At 40.0% G+C, this 20,694-nt stretch overlaps 1 protein-coding gene across 2 annotated transcripts; it reads left to right on the plus strand.

The window, feature by feature from the left end:
• The first annotated feature begins 9,661 nt into the window (after positions 1-9,661).
• On the plus strand, positions 9,662-19,805 carry LOC124271239 (formin-binding protein 4-like). Of its 2 annotated transcripts, none has more exons than XM_046706328.1 (11): positions 9,662-9,800; positions 10,460-10,549; positions 11,636-11,704; positions 12,114-12,209; positions 12,549-12,658; positions 13,201-13,531; positions 14,598-14,796; positions 15,136-15,688; positions 16,793-17,068; positions 18,044-18,189; positions 19,719-19,805. In XM_046706328.1, exons 2-10 carry the CDS (start codon positions 10,474-10,476, stop codon positions 18,077-18,079), a joined length of 1,746 nt encoding a protein of 581 aa, XP_046562284.1. In that variant the 5' UTR covers positions 9,662-9,800; positions 10,460-10,473; the 3' UTR covers positions 18,080-18,189; positions 19,719-19,805. The 2 variants fall into 2 exon arrangements, with proteins under 2 accessions (XP_046562284.1, XP_046562285.1); XM_046706329.1 differs by having other exon boundaries at positions 9,662-9,777.
• Positions 19,806-20,694: the final 889 nt, after the last annotated feature.

A 20,694-nucleotide genomic window follows, 5' to 3' on the forward strand; every position in this document is an offset into this window, starting at 1 on the left:
AAATTTGAGTAAAAACTCAAACTTAAGTCAACACTCAGACATAAGTTTGTTTCCAGAATTTGGGGCCTGGACTTTCGGCGTGACGAGCGAGCGCTGTATACTAATAACCCCACCACTAGCAGACCAATATGAAGGTATTTTCAAGGACCGACCATGATTGCTTGATTCTAAAATGACAACCAAGAGAAACTTTGCCATTTTAAAAAAATAGTTAACAAATACGAGTTTAAACTAAACTTTATACTATAGTACATTGGCTTGTGTAGCAAATATATTTTCCGATGAACGTGCATGTTACTTTTTGGAACCACTGATAAATGTTATCAGTATTGCTTATGGATTCAGGAAAACCATCGTGCCATTTTTTCTGATGATTATACGTGTCATTCTGGGGTAACTGAACATCGGTACCCATAATCGAGCTGCAACACCAATGTGAGAAAAACATATTTTTTATAAACCTATCACAACATAGGCATGTAGTTAAGTATATCAAAATGTACCTTGTGATGTGTGTTTTACTACCATTATAAATCATGAATCTCAATAATATATGCATGCATAATAATTACTATGATCGTAACTGCCTCTGCCAAAACCGAAGGTTTGTTGCAGAGGGTATGTATTCAACCCTGTTTGTGTGTGTATTTATGTGTTAGCAACTTTACTCAAAAGGTACTAGAACTAGATGGATTTCAATGAAACTTACAGGATCTCTTGGGTATGTCCCCAGGGCAAATCAGTTAGATGTTGAAGAAAGCACACTCTTCAAAATAAGAAACGCAAACGCAAAATATCATTGAAAAAAATTGGTCTTATTCAGTTACATGTAGATCAACGAATATATCACATATATCACAAGAATGTGCATATATCACAAGAATGACAGTCGTAATAATCATTACTGCTGTCCACGAGGTGGCATTGACTGTAGTACCTCGTATGGCCACTTCTTACTGCTAGAGGTGCAGGGCACCTCCTTGGCACAGATCGAATCAGTTGTTGGATGTTTCGTTGTGGAATCCTTCCCCATTCCTCCTGCAGCATGTTGAACAACTCTTGAAGTGTCAATGGCAGATTGCTACTTCGACGTACACGTTTATCGATCTGATCCCTCCGATGTTCAACTGGGTTCAGATCCGGGCATCTGGAGGGCCAGGGGTGAACACTGATGTTCTTAATGGCCAGGTAATCCACTGTAGCACGTGCTGTGTGAGGTCTGGCGTTGTCCTGTTGGAACAGCTCCATCTGCCCGTCGACAAGGCGATGCACGTGAGGACGGAGAATCTGGTCGGTATATAGAGCGGTCGTTCGATTGCCCTGGACGAGCACCAATTCCGATATGCGGGTGTATGAGATGGCTTCCCACACCATGACACTCGCTCCACCAAATCTGTCCGCTTGAATGATGCAGTTGTGTGCAAAACCTTCATTGCGTTGTCTGAAGACACGTCTACCGCCAAGTCGCTTGGGGAGATAACACGATCACTGAACCATATGTGATTCCAGTTTGCAAGCTTCCATGGCTGCACCACCTGACCCGCCGACGTTGATGTAGTGGTGTCAGAGAGGGAGCAGCTTTTGGATATCTGGAACCCATACCTGCCTTTCTGAAACGGTCCCCGGTGGTCTGGTCGGACACTCTCCGGGCTCCAAACCGTTCTTGTGCTGCGTGCCGGGCGGAACGATCGCGGTCACGTAGGTGGGTTACCCGGATGTAGCAATCTAGGCCTGGTGTATTGACTCGCGGTCTTGGACGGTCATTTGTCAAAATGGAATTCACAAAACGATCCTTCAAACAAGTTGTAATCATCCAATGGCAATATTCAGTCAGCAAGGGTAGAGACCTCTGTTTCACTCATGCAGTATTTGCAAAGATGGATGAATTTGCGAGATGCACTTGGGTCTTTTATAGTCATAGACTGTACACATGCTTTGCGCGTGAAAAGCAATAATTGCGGCTTTTGGTTGTGTTCTATGACAGCGTAAGTCGCCATGACAATCATGATCGAAACCCATTCAATATCGTTTATGGTTATGTTCGCTGAAGCGTGTTCTTCTAAGCCATACCCAGAACAACATTTAACCATCAAAACAGGTTTAGTTTTACATGTGCGTACAAACTTTAAATCATTATTTTCCTTTTTTTTTTCCTTTTTGAAGAGTGTATGTTAGAATACGGTAATCGCAACGTTAAATACATGGAGGTCAATGACGGATTTATTGACAATGCAAATTACTTAACAATGCCAATTCCTTGTGAAAGTTAAAATACATATATAACATATATATTGTAATTTGTATTTATCTGGTCACTACAATATAATTTGTCACTCTTGTATTCATACATTCAGTTTATATTGGCCGCAGATTTGACTTTATGTTATTTGTCATTTAATTATCAAGACACGAGTGTCAGTGTGTCAATTCTGGTTGTACTGGTAGGCCTGATTTGACACTTGCGTATGACTACATGATGGTCACATTAACCTTACCTGGGTACTATTATTACTACATAAATGTGTCATGGTAGTATATATTATGAAATGGGAGAATAGATTAATTAAATAAATGGTTTCCATTAATATAGGCCCATGCTTACTATGTTGGTGTCCGATGAAGGAAAGAAAATATTTGATTAATTCATATGATCATGTCATAATCATATTTTATGTGTCCAAAGTGAAATTTGAAGCATATTATGTAGTTATTATGTACCATGCAGCATAAGCTACTTTTTTGATATGCTACATGACTATGATGTGATAAGTTTATGAAAATATTTTTGTCTCGAATTGGTGTAGCAAGCAATTTTGGAAACTAATATTCAACCACCTCAAAATGACACTTATAGCAAACAGAAAAAAGGAACCATGTTTTTTCGAAATCCAAACACAATAGTGATTACAATTAGCATTGATTCCAACAATTAGCAGGTAATACCGACGGAATTACACAAGCCCCTCCACTATACAGTCTATCTGTGTGACGTATTATTGAGCTTGGGTGGTGTTTTAGGTGCATGCCCATTGCCCATTATGCTGAAAGCTTGTTTGGCAAACCCCCTTCAATTCTGGCAGCTGTCATGCCAGTATCGGTTGCAGTAGGACTGTCATTTCAAATGCTGATTTTGCTGAGGTTTCCATGCACTTTCCCTCATTCAGTTACTCTTTGTGTTTTTTAATTAACTAGATTGATTCAAAACTTTTGCCGGTCAGTTTACATTACATTGATACTCATGAAAACGTAAAGCCAACCTCATAGCCTACCTATGAGGAACCTCCACTCTGCGGTAACGCCGGCATCGAAGTTGGACACCTGGAAGATGTTCGCGTCAAAGGGTGTAATAGTGCCGGTGAGGAAGACGTCAGTGCCGACAACGGAGCCTTTACCCACAGAGTGCACCCCCGCATCGTTCCAAGAAAACCAGAAGGGCGAGAAGTTGTTGCAATCGACGACGGGTTCGTACTTGTAATCCACCCAGTAACAGCCGTTGCTGTCGCAGTTTTCACTGGACGCCATGGCTGACCACTCGTTGTTGTCTCCGCCCAGCTTAAAGTATGACCACATCCCTGTGAAAAAGGAAGAATCACCCTATCACACTCAGGTACAAACAATTCCAAATACTGATTTTAAATAGTATTTAGGATGAATGTGTTATATTTTTCGCTCAATAAAGGCATGACATGTCATTGAAAAGTGATAAATATTTTCATATAATCTGACATCATATCCAGCATAGAATCTACATAGGCGATCTCCTGGTCAACAATGGACGATGAGGTAGCCTCGCTGAAAACCCGGGTTCCATTGCCGACTAGTGTTGGGAATTGGTTAAAATCTCATAATTGATGATTGGTTCATTACTACCGATCAATCATCGAAAATAATTGGTTAGCGTCATTTATGAAATTTGTTAATGCACATTAAAATAAGGGGGAAAAAAGGGGTTCTTCTGGGGGGTTTTGGCAAAATTTCACATCTTTAAAGGATGACTAGTATGTTAGGAACATAAATTTCTTGGAATCTTTAAGATAAATTCAATCATGACTTCAGGCGAGCTTGTAGTGCTTACGAAATGTAACAGACAAAACCAACCATGTGAAAAATATTGTTAATGAAAACAAGTGTTCCAGAATTGTTTGTGTTCGATTATGAGAAATTATGATCGATTGCTTGGTCGTTTAGTCACTGCGACCAATCTTCGATTATTTCAATTAATCGGACCACCACTATTGCCCACGTGGATACAATGTGTCTTTTGTCCCCTGCCGTGATATTGCTGTAATATACCTAAAGTGGCGTAAAATCATACTCACTCACTTACTCACTCCTGATCAACACCTGTGCCCCCACCCCCACCCCACATCCCCACATCCCATGTGTGACCCACCTGCCCCGGTGTCGTCCTGCATCACCTGGATCTCGGCACCCTTGCACACCTTGACCTCCGCAATGACGTCATTCTTCCCCGTGACCGGTACCCCAAGACCGTTCGCCTTCTTGTAGGCGCTATTGTCCGTGGTGAAGGTCACCCAGCGACCTGCAGGGGAGATCACTCACAGTCAGCTCAGTTTCAAAAATATAGAAATGCATGTTTTCGTAATCCCAGAGAGTCTCACTGACGCAACGACCCAGAAACATAATTAATTCAAAATTAGTTTGGCTTAAACTTATGTTATTCCTGGAAATAAAATAACGAGTATATAGTTAACATACTGTGTGTTCTTTTTGTTTTTTTGTTTTTTTTGAGAACCCGAACATATTATGCCGTCATCTCAGGAAAATTGTGCAGAATTGTAACTTTCCCCTAAGCGCAAGGACGAGGTGGGATAAGTGACATTCTTAGCCTCCCAGGACTGTCAACCTTTAAATTTAGAAAATCATTGAAACAGAAGACGCGTTTAAATGAGTGTGTTCTCTTTCTATCTGCTGCAAGTTTTGTACAAATGGCATGAAGAAATACAGAAGGTGTACAGGGTGAAAGTACTAACTGTTCGAATAAAAAAAAAATAATAAAGAAAAAAATATTAAAAATAAAAATATAAAAAATGTTCGAATACTTCATACTTTTGAAGCTACAGAGACAAAACCAATATCGTTTTCTACTATACAACTATGAACCTAATAGAAGTATACACACTTTAAAACAATAATATTTTTCTGTGAAAGATGATTTCTTTCTGTCCAAATGGTAGCATAGTTTATAGATGATGTTTCGGTATACATCTCTATACCGTTGTCAAGGTTAATTCGGTATAATATGTTTGACAATGGTATAGGAATCAATGCCGTAACATCGCATCATAATATATTTAATAAAGAAGTTGTCATCTATAAAGTATCCTGCCTTTCTTATTACTCATCAGCTTCTAAATGCCAGTTAAACAGATTCTTCATATCAATAATCTCAAGCATAGATATTTCTTTCAATTGTTTTCTGGGACAAAAAAAAATTCATAAAATCCAAGCTGCAGTTTTCTTTTGTTTTGCAGATCAAAATAAAAAAAACCCTGCTCGTCCCAATACATAATCATTCGAATATAAATCATCTGTCAGTCTCCTGCAGCGGCTACTGCCACAAGACCATAAATTTGTTGGGGAACAAAATCTACAACCAAGAAACTTAAAAACTAAATCAGGGTGAATTAAAGATTAGACCCCAGGATTATAGCTGTCTGACGTACATGAGTTGGACACTCATCCGTTCACCGACATGACAAGAAATAGATAGCTGTTGCATTTACAACGTGGAAATTCGTAGAGCGTGTGGAGTTAGGGAAGTTTACATTACTGCGAAAATGTATGACTAGCTTTATATGTAATGTAAACAATGGAAACACAATGATCAGGCGTACATTAGATGTAGTTATTATACAAAGATCAACAGAACTGCTTGCCACACTGGGGTCCAAATGATCAAACTTCAAATCAACATCAAACGTACACAAAAACTATTAGTCTGTCGTACAGACCCTGAAGTAAATATATCCATGAAAGGCCACGCAAGTCTAGAAAATGTGGCAAGTCTAGATTTACTCAGCTTCAGGTCTGAAAATGAAGAAAATCTCAGGGCTCCTTATCATTATTATTATTTTTTTTAATATGAACTTTTTTCAGTAAATATGTTCATTTCAGAGAACAGTTGTTAGTCTAAAAAACTATCTGTGTCAGGAGTTAAAGGGGTCAATACAATTTTCAGCTGGCATTCCAATGATTAATCAGTCCTCGCATGTACTACTCCGTAATGACAGCAAGGTTCATGTACGAAAGAATCAAGCTTTTATTTATAACATAAAATATATCATGGTAACATTTAAGTGAAGTTCCGTTATTAGATTATTTATCTTCACACATTAGGCTATGTTTTTTTCAGATATATGTGCAATGATATCAAGAATCTATTACGGGTTCACGGTACGGCAAAATTAGGAACTGTTTTAACTTTGTATGTCCAGCGTGGATTCATCGTCACAATTTCAGTCTTCCTATGTTAGAGAAAGGAAGTGATATTTTGTTCAGTGAGGTTTGTTTCTGTGTGCTTGTTGTTTAACGCCGTATACATGAATATTCCAGCCATACCACGACATTCTGTAAATAATCGTGTGTGGACCAGGCAAACCCGTGATCGACATCATGAGCATCGATATACGCAGTTGGGGATGCAATGACATGTGTCAACTAAGTCAGCGGGATAGACCGTTAGTCGCCTCTCACAACAAGCATGAGTACCAAAGATATGTGGGAATCCACAGTCCTCAACATTATGTTTCTGAACACCTACAACGTCTGGTAAACGAGGCTTTTGGACAAAATACATGTTTTCAGCAGAACAAATTGTGTCTTTTAACAAAACCCGAGAAGCGGCTATCATACAAAAGCATGCTATTTAGGTTCTTGCTTTTTCCACGGCTTTTTGTCTGTGTTTAAGTCAAAAGATGAAATGAGTCTGTGCATGACGGACATCGAATAAGCTGGGTGAATTACTGGGGTTAACAATACTCTGAAGAGCTTAACCATGGCCAATCTGAGATTCGAACCCGCGAATTCCATCGCCTCATACGACTGGGCCATCTGTGTCCAAACTAGCAAGATGAACACATCAGTGAGAATTATTTATAAACATATACAATATCCGTGTCCCATCGTATATAAAATACAACCTAATTTCCATGGACTCACCAGCGATTGTTAGCTGAAGTAAGTTGAGCAGAATCAGTGGAGAGGCGTGAGGTAGCATCTTAGTGCAGACTCCCCTGAAATTGAAACTCATAATTAAGCGACTACCAAAACGATAATATAGTCAGGAACTGAAGACTGATATGATTTTATGTTTTTATATCATGTTTATGTTATCAATAACTTTATAACATATACGATGTCAAAAATACAGTTTTCACCAGAAGGTCTTCAGTTCACAAAATATGAAGATAAAGATTTAACTTTTAGGGCATAAATGCAGTTTATGTTTCGTTTTTATACCGTGTTAACCATTCCCGTCGAGAACCTGTTCCACAAGCTAACGGGGACCAAACTCACTAACTACAGGTAGTGATAGACAGGTATTAACGTTAGTCACATCTACCAAGTCATAGCAAAAAACCATTAAACCCCAATTCAGCATTTAAGAATAGTTTTGTTTCAAGTACTGAATATTCCTTACTTACCTCGGAGCGAAACATAGACAGACAATTCGAAAGACCACGAAGTATATTTTTACGTGACGCTAGGTACGGGGTTGGAGTTAAATGAACACGATCAGATCGTGGTGTAATTCCAATATAATCTCCATGATCCCTTCTGTGACCGTCGAGGCGTTTTTGATGATACGATAACTTAGAAACGTTGTCGCATGTTGTTGTAACTGTATGAGGTGAGTGTTTTAGTCTGTCCGGGGACAAAGGGCTGGGTATAAGACAATGAGAGGGTAGGCTGAACACAAGGGGTCATTAATCAAAGCACACAGAAATATCTAGTCATACCTAACAGCATACCAGCTAACATACCTCGTCAAGGTGATTGCTGTAGAACCATTGGACACTGAACGATTTAGGTTTAAAACCTCTGTTATATATTTACCTGGTTTAGACGAGATGTGTGACATATTAAGGACAGTTGCTAATGTTTGTCTCGAATCTGTGTAAGTGATAATATGACGTTGATGATATACTTCAGCTTTAATCTGTTAAAACGAAATCGACAATCGAAACTTTGTGTTCAGACTCTTTCAGTGTTGCCACAACCCCAAGTTACATAGAGAATACTACACGAGGTCTCATTACATACGTCGGTTCTTTTAAGTGCACAGGATTGTGTACTGTAAATTCAGTGTATGAAATAAGGCCCGTCCGACCGCCCGAGACGGTCTAGATTTCTGACGGACGGTCTAAATGTACAGCTAGCCAGCCCGATGGTCTGGTAAAAAATTTAAATGTTCCATATATCTGAGTAAATTCACCATATTTGGACTGGTTAAATCCATTTTTGGCTGGTAGCATTTTGAAGTAACCAGTCCTGATGTGTGGCTGGATTTTGGGCTTATCTCATACACTGCTTTATTACCCACGAGATCAACGTATGGGTAGTTGCATACTAATCTCGTACGTCACACGAGTGTCGTATCGCGTTGACGTACTTGACCTGAGATTATAACGATTTGATTGGATAAACGATGACCTCTCAATTAGGTCACATTCTGACGTCACTATTTTTTTATTCATAACAAACACGTGAATTCATTCATTCTACAACTTAAATGCAATGGGTACCTCGTAAGGTTGGAAATTCACATCAACTTGGTGCGCCTAGTGGCTGCAAGAGGTGTATGATCCCCAGGGAGTTGAGATTGTTAATACAATGTGCTGTTTGCGATTGACAATCAATGATTGAGGGAAAAACAACTTGTGAAGCGCCTTAGAGTGATCTAGAAGTAGTTCAAATAGGGCGCTACAGAAATATACAAATGGCATATAATAATGATAATAAAAATGAATAATAATAACTCTGACGTATTAGAATAGCTATATATTGTATACTGTTTTGTTATGGAAAGTAGATATGAGATTCTGTGTCAAGATTGTTTCCTACTTGTGTTAGCCCTGACTAGTGTTGGTTTGATAGGTGCCCACCGAGATGCCATGCCACAGTTTGACATAAATACATTAGTTCAAAGAATCACAAAACACTCAACGGGAACCTTAGGTTATTTTAAAACATGTTGTTTAAGAGTATTTTTGTGTTATAGAACGTGCTAAATCCTAAAAACATAACTTAAAATATTTCTGTTTAAAACACAGAATAAAGAACATCGAGATTTGATGATAGAAAATGGAATTGTGAGGATCTATGTGACATATGAGAGAGTGTGCGTAATATATATAAATGTATGTATATATGATTATCATGTTGATTTTGAATCGATTCATTAGTAACCATGTTAGGAACCTGTAACGTTCTAGACTACTTTATAAAATATCTTTGAAATATTTAAATTAATGGGTAGGTAAATTCATTTAACTCCTAAGTGTGTAACAGAAAGAAATCTTCCGATTGAGCTGAAGCTTCCCAAGATGAAAACGCCTTTCGGGAATATATGTGTCGTTGTCAACCGTTGGATGTCCGATCAACCAATCAGGAATAGCGTTACGTTCTCACATGATGTCAAAAGATCCAAAATGGCGTCTGTAAATTGACAATGTGATTCCGAAAACAAAAACAGCGTCGGAGCCAATAGTACGCACGGCAACGAGTTTTATTCGTGAAAGCATCCAGTAACGTGTATGTGACATTGCTTTATACAGGTAAAATCAGTGTGTAAGGAAGTATTTGCGAAAGCATCCTACAGACATGCAAGTGTTAATAAAGCCTCAGTTTTCGTGCACGGGCAAAATGATGAGACGTTCGGACAGTTGTAAAGGATATGTTGTTCAGTATTTTGATCGTAAAATCAAATAATAAATGAGTAGCTCTCTGCTGTTATGTTGAAAGTTAGGAATATTTCGGTGTTACCTCCTTAGATCTGACCCATTCGGTCAGGAAGTTGGTTGGGTTGACCCACCATCCAACCATTATCGGGTAACTCCATCTAAGGAGATCAGCTCCCAAAAACAGGACAGCTAAATGACCAGTGAATCAGCATGCATTTGGCAAATATAGTGGGAGGCTACTTAACTTAATGGTTACTAAGGTTCACCATTTGACCCTGTGCATCGCGTGTTTTGGTTAAACCCCAAGCCCAAGGCGTGGTTCACACAGACAGAGACAAGGTTGTCAGCTGGTGCCTTTTTCTATGGAGGGATTGTGAGAATGATTCATTTTTCATTTTTCCACATGAACGACCTCGACTCATATACACATATAGATGTGTGGACCGGACCATACCTCTTTTGAATTGTGGGGATTTCATGATCTGATGACTCTTACAAGTCTATGAATGCAAAATGGTCTATTTTACTTTCAGTTTATGAGGGAAACATGAACCCCAGCTTCGGTCGAGGCCGTGGACGGAGACTACAGCTGGGCAACTCAAGCTCAAATTCCAGCTATTTAGGTAGATTAATCAATTGTTTGATATGCCAATTTGCAATATGCATCCAAATCAGCTGCCATGCAACACAGATTCACCGTCCAATTTTACCCAATTAGTTTGTCAACACGGTCTAGAAAAGTGTTCAGATCTGTGTGTTTATGTTCAACTTAATTTTTTTACAATACATGATCACCTTTTTTGCCTTTTCTGTTGTGACCACATGGTTAAAATAACAATATTTTTTTTCATATCTGAGTAAGTTGAAATCATGCTAAATATATTGCTAACTTGCCTGAAAGCAAGTAAATTCATGACTGAAAGATCGTATTTGTTTTATGCATAGATATTGTTTATTCACATGGTTAAGGTGGATGTACTAAGTTGAAGCATACATAAATACTTTTGAAGTCACTAGATTGTAGGATGTCAATATGGACACTGTATATATTAATGCAGAATGTGTTGCTTGAATCACAATATGGCTGAAACCGTTTTGCACAATTTCATTTTTTCCGTTGATATTGCCACTGCTTTCGTTTGCCAGTCATTTTACTCACCTAAATTGCATTGAGTAAGTTTACCATGTTCTGCCTTATGTCTTACCTAATCAAAACCATTTAAATATAATGGAAATGATTTCATAAAAATCACTCATCCTGGTACAACACTAATCCTATACTATGTCTTGATAGCAATCGATGTCTTTTACATTACGCATTTTTGCATATCTAACATTTTAAATCGTAAATGGTATGTAGTAATTATTTTTCAACCATCTGAAATTTTCTATGCGGATTTTACCCAGATCACGCAGCTTATCTGGGCCTCTGTGGCATGTCTGGCATTATGCAATCAAGACTGGCATTATAAAAACATGCCATTTTTTTATGGATAATAGGCATGGTGATGTATTGTCAGCCTTAATGGTTATCGTGCCATGTTCTTGCAAAATGATCAACAATCATTATTGTCTGTTAATCAACACAGACAGAGAAACAAATCATTATGTGGTGTAGGTGTTTTGTGTACAGGATTGTCTGGTCACAGTAAGCTGTGATCCCCAACTGAAACCTAAGATAGTAAACAATAAACTTGTTTGTTTCCCAGCTCGCTATGGGTATCAGTCCTTGTCTGAGGATGCAGTCAGTACTGATCGAAAGGAGAAATCCAGTCCAGGTACAGTTGCTGATTTTCTTCAGTGGATTTATCTTGGACTTTGATTAAGTGCCCAGGCACTCATTGCAGTTTGTCCATTTTCCAAAGGCCATGGATCACGGATTATTATACTTATTAGACTTACCACAGCTAAACAATTTACGTAGCTGAGTCAAGTTTTTGTTTATGTTCCTCTATGACGTTATGTTATCACCTTTATGATCAACACTGAACAGAACTATGCGGACACCTTACAATGATTGTCACCAATCACCTTTATGATCAATGTCACAACAAAATATTAACTATTACACAATTACTTCTGTGTAAGCTTAGGACTTAAGATTAATGTATACTTCTTTTGTGATTTTCGAAACACATTTAATAGGGCAGGCAACATTGATGACTTTGTGTTCATGTTGGCTTTCAGAGAAAGCTGGTCTCTCCAGATTGGTTGGAGCTTATGATGACTCGGATTCTCAGTCTGAGAGTGATGATGAACCTAGCCGACAGACAGTTCAGTCAGGTAAGTGGCATCATACACTGTTAAACTGTGTTACAGTGTTGTACTGCCTCCTTGGTCCAGTGGATAGGGTGTTTGCATGGCGAACATAGGGTTGTTGTTTCAATGCCCAGACAGCACCTTACCATTAGACGCTGAGGGCATAACGCACTGTCACACATTGCACACTCACTCTGTATGATAGCAGATATGTCGAACTATGTTAAATCCCAGTTTTAAATGAGCAGTCTGCTAAACAAGCATTAACTGATTTAAAGAAGTGAAATTCAAACAATGATTAAAATATTAATTTTATTGTAGTCTGTTTTGAAAAAGAGTGTAATGTGAAATGCTTGTTTTCAGGTGACCAGCCACCATTACCACCAAATCCTGTTGCTATGGAAACCAACCAGCCACCACAGAAACCTGGAGAAGGTCAAGCCATGGATTCTGAGGTTGCCAACTTCTTGGCAGTAAGTAGGAAAGACATTTCCTAAAGGATTCCTCTTGTGTCATCCAGCGTATTATACCTCCATCTTGTTATGATTGAAAACCTGGCCCTATTCTTGAAGAGCTCAATTCAGATTACATGTTCCTAAATAGAGCTGTCAGTAACAGCTTTTGAAAAGATGTCACCTCCAAAAGCAAACTTTTGAGCAGTGGAATCAAGGATATTATCATTATAGCACATAACCCTGTGTATAGGATGATCTAATCAAGATGGTTCATGGTGATGGTTGGATGTGTGGTTATGGCCACTTTGTTTCCTGAGAGTTAAAAGGCTCTTTCTTGCCTGACCCTGAAGCACATGAAACATATGTTGTATTTGGGATTACACTTTCTCAGAAAAGTACAGATTTGTTTGGGGGTGGAACCCACTCTCTCAGAGTAAGGCACCTAATCCCCAGCAAACAATGTTAGTGATTTGGTCCACTCTGCTGCTACGTCTTCCACACTGTTGCAAATTTTGGATTCCGGGTAACAATTTTAACATGATCTTTATGGATTATTTCAGGAAATCAATGCCATTTCAAGTGACAGCCCAGCCATGGACCACAACGACATCCCTCTACCTCCAGGGGCCTTCATCCCCCGGGACCAGACAGCTGAGGTGATGGCGGAGAAAGCTGTTCAGAGACTCCAGGCAGAGGAAGCCAAGGCCGAACCCAAGCCCACCAAGAAGACAAGCAGCTATTCCATGTTCGTGAAAGGTGGCTCGGAGCAGCTTGGAGAGAAAAAGTCGTACATGTCCAAGTTCAGTAAGGGTGGTGTAGAAGTTCTGGGACTACCAGCGGAGAGCAAGGTTGTGACTGAAGTGAAGGAAGAAGAGTATGAGCTGCCTGAAGGTACCTTGTCATCCACGAGGTTATATAGCTCTGTGAAAATTGATACAGGTCAAATGGCATAGAGACGTCTGGACTGAATATTTTAGAGCAGGTTTCATTGGAAAAACAAGCTGCGTAATTATCCTTTGAGTGGCGACTGGCCTCATCCAATTATGAAGTTTAAACTCTAATTACAATTTACTATCCAATATTAGACTGACAACAGTGCTATGGAAGGGGGTGTCATTAAACGAGCTGTAGGTAGTCTGGCAAGTGTATTCTATATACAAGACCGGTCTAGCCCTATTATCCGGTTTGGACCAGTTTTCAGGATTTAGGCAGCATGGCCAAACAGCATTTGTTTGGAAACACTTCATTATTAAGGACTATTATTATAGGACTTACAGAGCAACAAGCGATTTTTTACCCTCCTACCTACCTTTGGTACCACCATCCAAACCTCCAACTTGTACTTCTTATTAATAAAGAGTTTGGTATCCACAATACATCCTTGATAATCTCCAGGGTATACGTTCCGATAAATCTCCACTATACCCTGGATACATTTACGGCTTAAGACGATCTTATTTGATGATCTTATTACCTCCCTTTGCTGGCTACACATTCTCACAGTAGCCGATCAGCTGAGCTTGCCAGTGTCAACAAAGATAGCGGTTGCAGCCGTGAAAGTTTGTTCACAGTGCAACTCAGATTTGGGGGAAAACATGCAGACATATTGACAGGTCTGAAATCTTAAAAAAATATATGCCAGAACTCTTTCTACCTTTCCAGAGTACCTCTGCAACAATTTATTATTATCTTGCCAAGTTTAATTTGTTCCATAATTTAAAAAGCAAAAGTGAGTTGTGATTGGTACGCTCAACTTCCCAACGTAGACAACTGATTGGATAAAAAGCCAACCAAGGGAGGTAATAACATCATCGGCTCGAGCCGTAGATGCATCCAGGGTATAGTGGAGATTTATTGGAACGTATACCCTGGAGATTATCGAGGATGTCCACAATAATGCACTGGTATATGGTTTCCTGTACTGTTGTAGTATTGCCATCTGGTATTGTGTTGACAGCGCCAACGTCTGTGTGGCAGCAGTGTCAGGACGAGAACACCAAGTACATCTACTACTGGAACTATGTCACCAACGAGGTCACGTGGACAATCCCCATGGACTACACACAGTACCTCCTGTTGATGAAGGAGTACGAGGACAAACTAGCGCGCATACCTGAGGATGTCCGGAAGAGACTTGAGGCCAAGAAGCTTTCCAGGTCAGATAGTACAATTAATCATTTTATGTGTTGATTTTGGGTAGATGACTAATTTCTACAGTTATGGGGTCCTTAAAATATTATTCCTAGGACCCCTTTATCTTGAACACAAGCCTTGGAATGTATGTTCAACCTGGTTATGTTTCGAGGTTTGTCGACACCATACCAATCCTTGTAGGTTCTCCAAAGTGGTTATAGTTTTAGCGAATATATCATGTCATTTGTGCTTCATGGCTAACGGTTTTAGGAGTATTATAGGTAATTATCGCTTCTAATATGCAGGAATTCTCATGTGAAACCCTGCCAAACAGACCTAAAGAGATAAAGCTTTCTTTTCAGTCAAAATCAACAGCCCCTTCAAAATGGCAAAAAACAAGAAAAGGAGGAAGTGTGTGACCCAGTGACTGTTGGTCCGCAGTTACCTCCCCTTGCAGAACAGGATTCCAAATCTTCCAGCCCAAGCCAAATTGTGGGACCACAGCTTCCGTCCACCAGTGTGGACTCTCCAAAACTAGAGGATACTGAAAAGCTTAAGTCCAAACACAAATTCAAGTCCAAAAAGACGTATGGGCCAGATCTTCCAGAGAGTATTGACGTTGCAAGCATCGAGCCTCTAAAACAAGAAAAGGAGGTTGGCTCTAAACTGAACCCCAATATAGTTGAAGTAGACATGTTTGTAACTGAACTTTTGAAGGGTAAGGATCAGACGGGTGACAGTAGTGTCATTAACAAAGAGGCCAAGAAGACTGAAGACAAGGATAGTTACCATGGAAACGGAGTCAACTTGCCCAAAAATGGAGTGAAGAAGGAAGGTGGTAAGGAGGCGGAGGAAGATGACTTCGACATCGATGACATTGATGCAGCACTGGAGCTGGCTCTGGAGCGCAAGACGGTGAGTATCTGAACCTAGATCATCTATATCCACAAGGCTTCACTATCATCTGTCACCATTGAATACATTGTGTTGGAATGTAGTCACTATTATTGACCAGACACAGCCAGGTTCCAACTAGATGAATCCAACAAGTATTCAGACCAATGAGCATTCAGATCATTCAGATCCCACAAACAGTGATAGTGCCCAGTGTTTGCCCTCAACCCGTAAAAGCTGCAGACCCTAAGGACCCAGAACCATAAAAAGTTGTGGGTCCTGATCAGATTGTGTAGGCCGTAAAGTTTAATATAGAATAACACTCATAGTTATTGGGGATGAAAAAGCTCTCGCCCTAAGGACCTGAAGAAAACAAAAGCTGTGGGTCTAAGAGGTTTTCATTTGGCTTCGTCCCTAAGGACACACATTAATTTTGAATGCTGATAGTTCCAATGAACTGCCTGATCTACACAATGCTTCAATATCAGCTAATGTTTGTGTTCATGCATGGGGTGAGTGGGGCTTATTCCATCCATTTGTGAGTTAGACCCCCCAGATATATCCCTGTATAGGAAACAGTGATGTGAATCAGAGCATTAGATCTTTTTTTGCATATAATGCACAAAATATGTCACCATTTCCCAATAAATTTTTAGTTGCTTGTGTTCAAATAATTGTGTAATTCCTCAATGGGTAAACTTTTCTATTTCTGTGCCTTCATTTCTTCACAGACCTTGATTTACAGGTCTACAAAACCACACATACATGAAAAGGCACTTTATCTAGTTAGACGTGTGCATGTTTAATGTGAAGAGTTACAGCACTCAGACACAATAAGCATTTACCTGAAGCTGCATTTCAAGCAGAATTGATAAAAAAAAATGTCAACTCATTCGTGTTAAAGTACCCTACAGAGTGGACACAAGGGTGTATAATTATTTTGATATCAAACACTACCCATTTGAGTGAGGACTTGGGAGCAAATACTCAACATCTGGAAGCCTGACAACTACAGCCTAGAGCCCCAGGCACCTGTAATGTCCAACACTGTATATAATGTAAGTGGCCAGTGTCCAGGCATATACAACTGTAAAGTTACGGCGATATCCTATGCTTGTGTTACAGGCCGAACTGAAGAAACTGAGCAAACCTGAAACCAAAGATAGCAAACACTCCAAATCCAAGAAACACGACAGGAGAGATAAGGACAAGAAGAAAGACAAACATCGGTCAGACTACTATAAGTCAGAATCACGACACAGACATGACAAATCAGAGCCTAAGCACCGATCTGAGTCCAAGCAGAAACGGTCTTCACGCCATAATTCCGCGGAGAGCCTGAAGAGAAGACTATTCCAGCAGAAAGCCAGCCTAAGAAGGCAAGGCTTGTGGCAGCATATGGTGAGTATGGTGGGCTGTACGCTGTAGGTTATAGCTCTCAATGTTTCATGTTTCAGCACTGACAATCATGAGTCAACCCTGTCTGGATTCCAGGTATATTGTGTCCCGAGAAAACATGGATGGTCAGAATCTATGACTTTATTGATTTGCATGTATCATACCCCATTGATCTTTGACATTGTTCATTTCATGGGTTGTGATTGGCCCTTACTCAGTTATTATATAGCTATCTTATAGCTGGAATATGCTGTGTTCAGTGTTAAACCATGAACAAAACAAACGGCACAAAAGACAGTAAATTGATCCGTGTATCACACATATCCAAGAGCATATTTGATAAAACAGTTACCTCCATTCCATTCTCGTTCTCATCTCAGTTCAGCTGCCTCATCCTCGATAATCTCCAGGGTATATGTTACGATAAACCTCCACTATACCCTGGATGTATCTACGGGTGGGCCCGGTGATTTTATTACCTCCCTTTGCTGGCTCCGCATTCTCACAGTAGCCAGTCAGATAAGCCGCATAACAACCGAGATTGTCAGTGTCAACAAAGATAGCGGTTGCAGCCGCGAAAGTTTGTTCGCAGTTTGACTCAGATTTGGGGGAAAAACATACAGACAAATTGACAAATTTGAAAACTATATGCAGGAACTCCTCCTACTTCTTTCAGGGTACCTCTGCAACAATATATTATTGTGTTGCCAAGTTAAATTGGTTGCATAATTTAAAAAGCTAAAGTGAGTTGTGATTGGTAAGCTCAACTTCCCAGCCTAGACACCTGATAGGATAAAAAGCCAGCAAATGGAGGTAATAAAATCATCGGGCCAAACTGTAGATGCATTCAGGGTATAGTGGAGATTTATAGTAACGATACCCTGGAGATTATCGAGGATGAGCTGCCTATACTCATCGTTAATCTAAAGTTGTGTTTTTTAAAATAAACATAACAGCCATGTTGTTGTGTGTTGCCAGATGAAGACAGCGATGAAGAGGATGGCAGCAGGATGACACCCCCAGCAGAGCCAGTGAAGCAGGAGTCTGAGAAGCCCAAGGAAGAGGAGGAGGAGGAGGAGGAGGAGCATAAGGAGGTACCCGTGCCACACCTCGTAAAGGTCAAGGTACGTCGGACGGCAGTGTTCAGCTGGGATACACATGGCCAGATTGTATACACCACACTCTCAGGAACACCTAGCACACTCAAGGCACTCTCAGGATGCTCATGAATCCTCTGATATTCACACTTGGACACATGTTTAGACTCTTGCATTCAGACACATGCTTAGGGACATGCTCTGGTACTTGCTTAAACAATCATGCTCAGACACATGCTTAGACAGTAACATTCAGAGACATGCCTAGACAATCATGCTCAGTCAGTCATGCTAAGACACATGCAAAAACAATCATGCTGAGACACATCTCTGACAGATGCCGAGACAATCAGGCTCTGACACATGCCTAGACAATCAAGCTGAGAAACGTGCTAAGACAATCATGCTGAGACACATCTCTGACACTTGCCTAGACAATCAAGCTGAGACACATGCTAAGACAATCATGCTCAGGCACATGCTCAGACAATTACAGACATTAATAATTCAGTGTATGAGTTTTTCCAGTATGCAATATCTTTATTGATTGAGTTACACATACGTTCACTCTGCTGCAGAGAATGATTAATTTAAACAGCATCACATCTGGCTTATTATCCTCCGCAACAACGAAGTTGCGGGGGATATAGAAACAGGTGCCGTCCGTCCGTCCGTCCGTGTGTTGTACCGTGTGTCGTACTGTGCGTCCGTCACACTTTGTCCGAAGCATATCTCCAAATCTATTGGTGATAGCTTAACCAAACTTAGCACACATGTCAAGCATGATCCTTAGATGTGCCTTTTGGGGGATAAACCCAGATGTGAATTTTATTTTTCGCTGTTTCCATGGAAACGTGACTTAGGCTGTGACTATGAGGATGTCATCTTGTCCGGAGAAGATCTCCCAAACTATACATGCTAGCTTCATCAAACTTGGTACACGTATCAAGCATGATCCCTAGATGTGCTTTTTGGGGGATAGACCCAGATATGAATTTAATTTTTTGCTGTTTCCATGGAAACATGACTTAGGCTTTGACTATGAGGATGTCATCTTGTTGCATTTCCATGGCAACAAGTTAGGCTGAAACTGAATTTGGTGGTAGTGCTCCTTTCAGGAGCAGATCTTAAAAACCTTTCAGTACTCTCCTTCCACTTTGCTGTATACACATTGAACATAATCATAACTAGTAGACATATTCATAAAGAGTATTTTGCCGTTGAGGGGGATATTGATGACTTTGTCTTCTTGTTACTGGGACATTCATAAAGCTGTGATGAATCTATGCAATATTAATTCATTTGTGCACAAGTACAATGTGGTCAGCACTTACACAGGTACAAATAAAAAGTCACCTGAAACAACATTTTGAGTAGAAGTATCAATAAAAGCTCCTCTTTGGTGTTAAAATACTCAGTAGAAAGGAATAACAATACTCATTCTCCAGTGTGAATGATAACTTGTAAATACTCAGTAGCTTGAAACATTATGTGGAGCCTGAAGAAAGCCATGAGGACCAGCACCCTATTTATCACTGTCTGTTGTGTGTATGCAGGACAATGTGGAGGATGTAGCCAACATTGCATTGGGCAAGCTGGAGTTCCTTGAAGTCACAAAGAAAGGCTTGTCAAAGCTGCAGGTGCTCCTCCTCGAGTTGCAGGTACGTTGATGGTCAGGTGTTTACCTCCCCTGACTTCCAAGTCACAGCATGCTTTTGACTTTGTAGCAAAGGATTTGCAGCCCTTTAAATGGGATGTCTTTTGTCATAGGACGTAATAGGTATATGATTCAACCAGTAACCTTGACGTTGACCCTTGTACTGGAAAGACAACACACAACTGAGTCTTACAGATGTATAATTTGAAGCTTAAAGTCAGTAGTCGATTCCTTTTCAAATCACAGTAATTTTGTTTTCAAGGTTTTTTTTGGGTTTTTTTAATTTTCTATATGCAACAAAATTACACATTATTGGTAATTGTCAGGGGTTAATTCTTTTAGCTCCTTCTTGTGCCATACCCACACCAGTGATTCGAATTTTGTTGGAACTTGGTGTTTGTGACTGATGTGAAGAAGTGTAAATCGCAACAATCATGTGCAGCGGCTCACATGATCACACTCAGTATTGACTTCTGTTGCAACAGTTTTATCGGTGTCATGTTCGTGTTGGGCTTCATGGAATGGTATGCATTATGTTTCCACTTTCCATTGGCTATACAGTTATCTGGAGGATACCTCGAACTGAGATTTTCCCCTACTGCTCAATCTCTGACAACAGATTGATTCCAGAAACACTGACGTTTGTCAGTTTTCTCTTGAAGGTACCAGGGTTCTTATTACAGACTCCACATGTTTTGTTTATATTCAGACTCGCTTCCGTGACTGGCAGGATGGGGGCCTGGACACGGAGTATTTTCTATCTCGTCTACATGAAGTCAACAGACAATTGGAGCAGTACGAACAGAGTGCAGTGCCTGCTGGATTTTCGTGCCACTGGGACAGGTACGAAAGACTTTTCCTATCTTCGTGTTTCA

The sequence above is a fragment of the Haliotis rubra genome, unplaced genomic scaffold (genome assembly GCF_003918875.1).
Source record: "Haliotis rubra isolate DU_JTF1 unplaced genomic scaffold, ASM391887v1 Scf159, whole genome shotgun sequence".
In the NCBI taxonomy this organism is placed as follows: Eukaryota; Metazoa; Mollusca; class Gastropoda; order Lepetellida; family Haliotidae; genus Haliotis; species Haliotis rubra.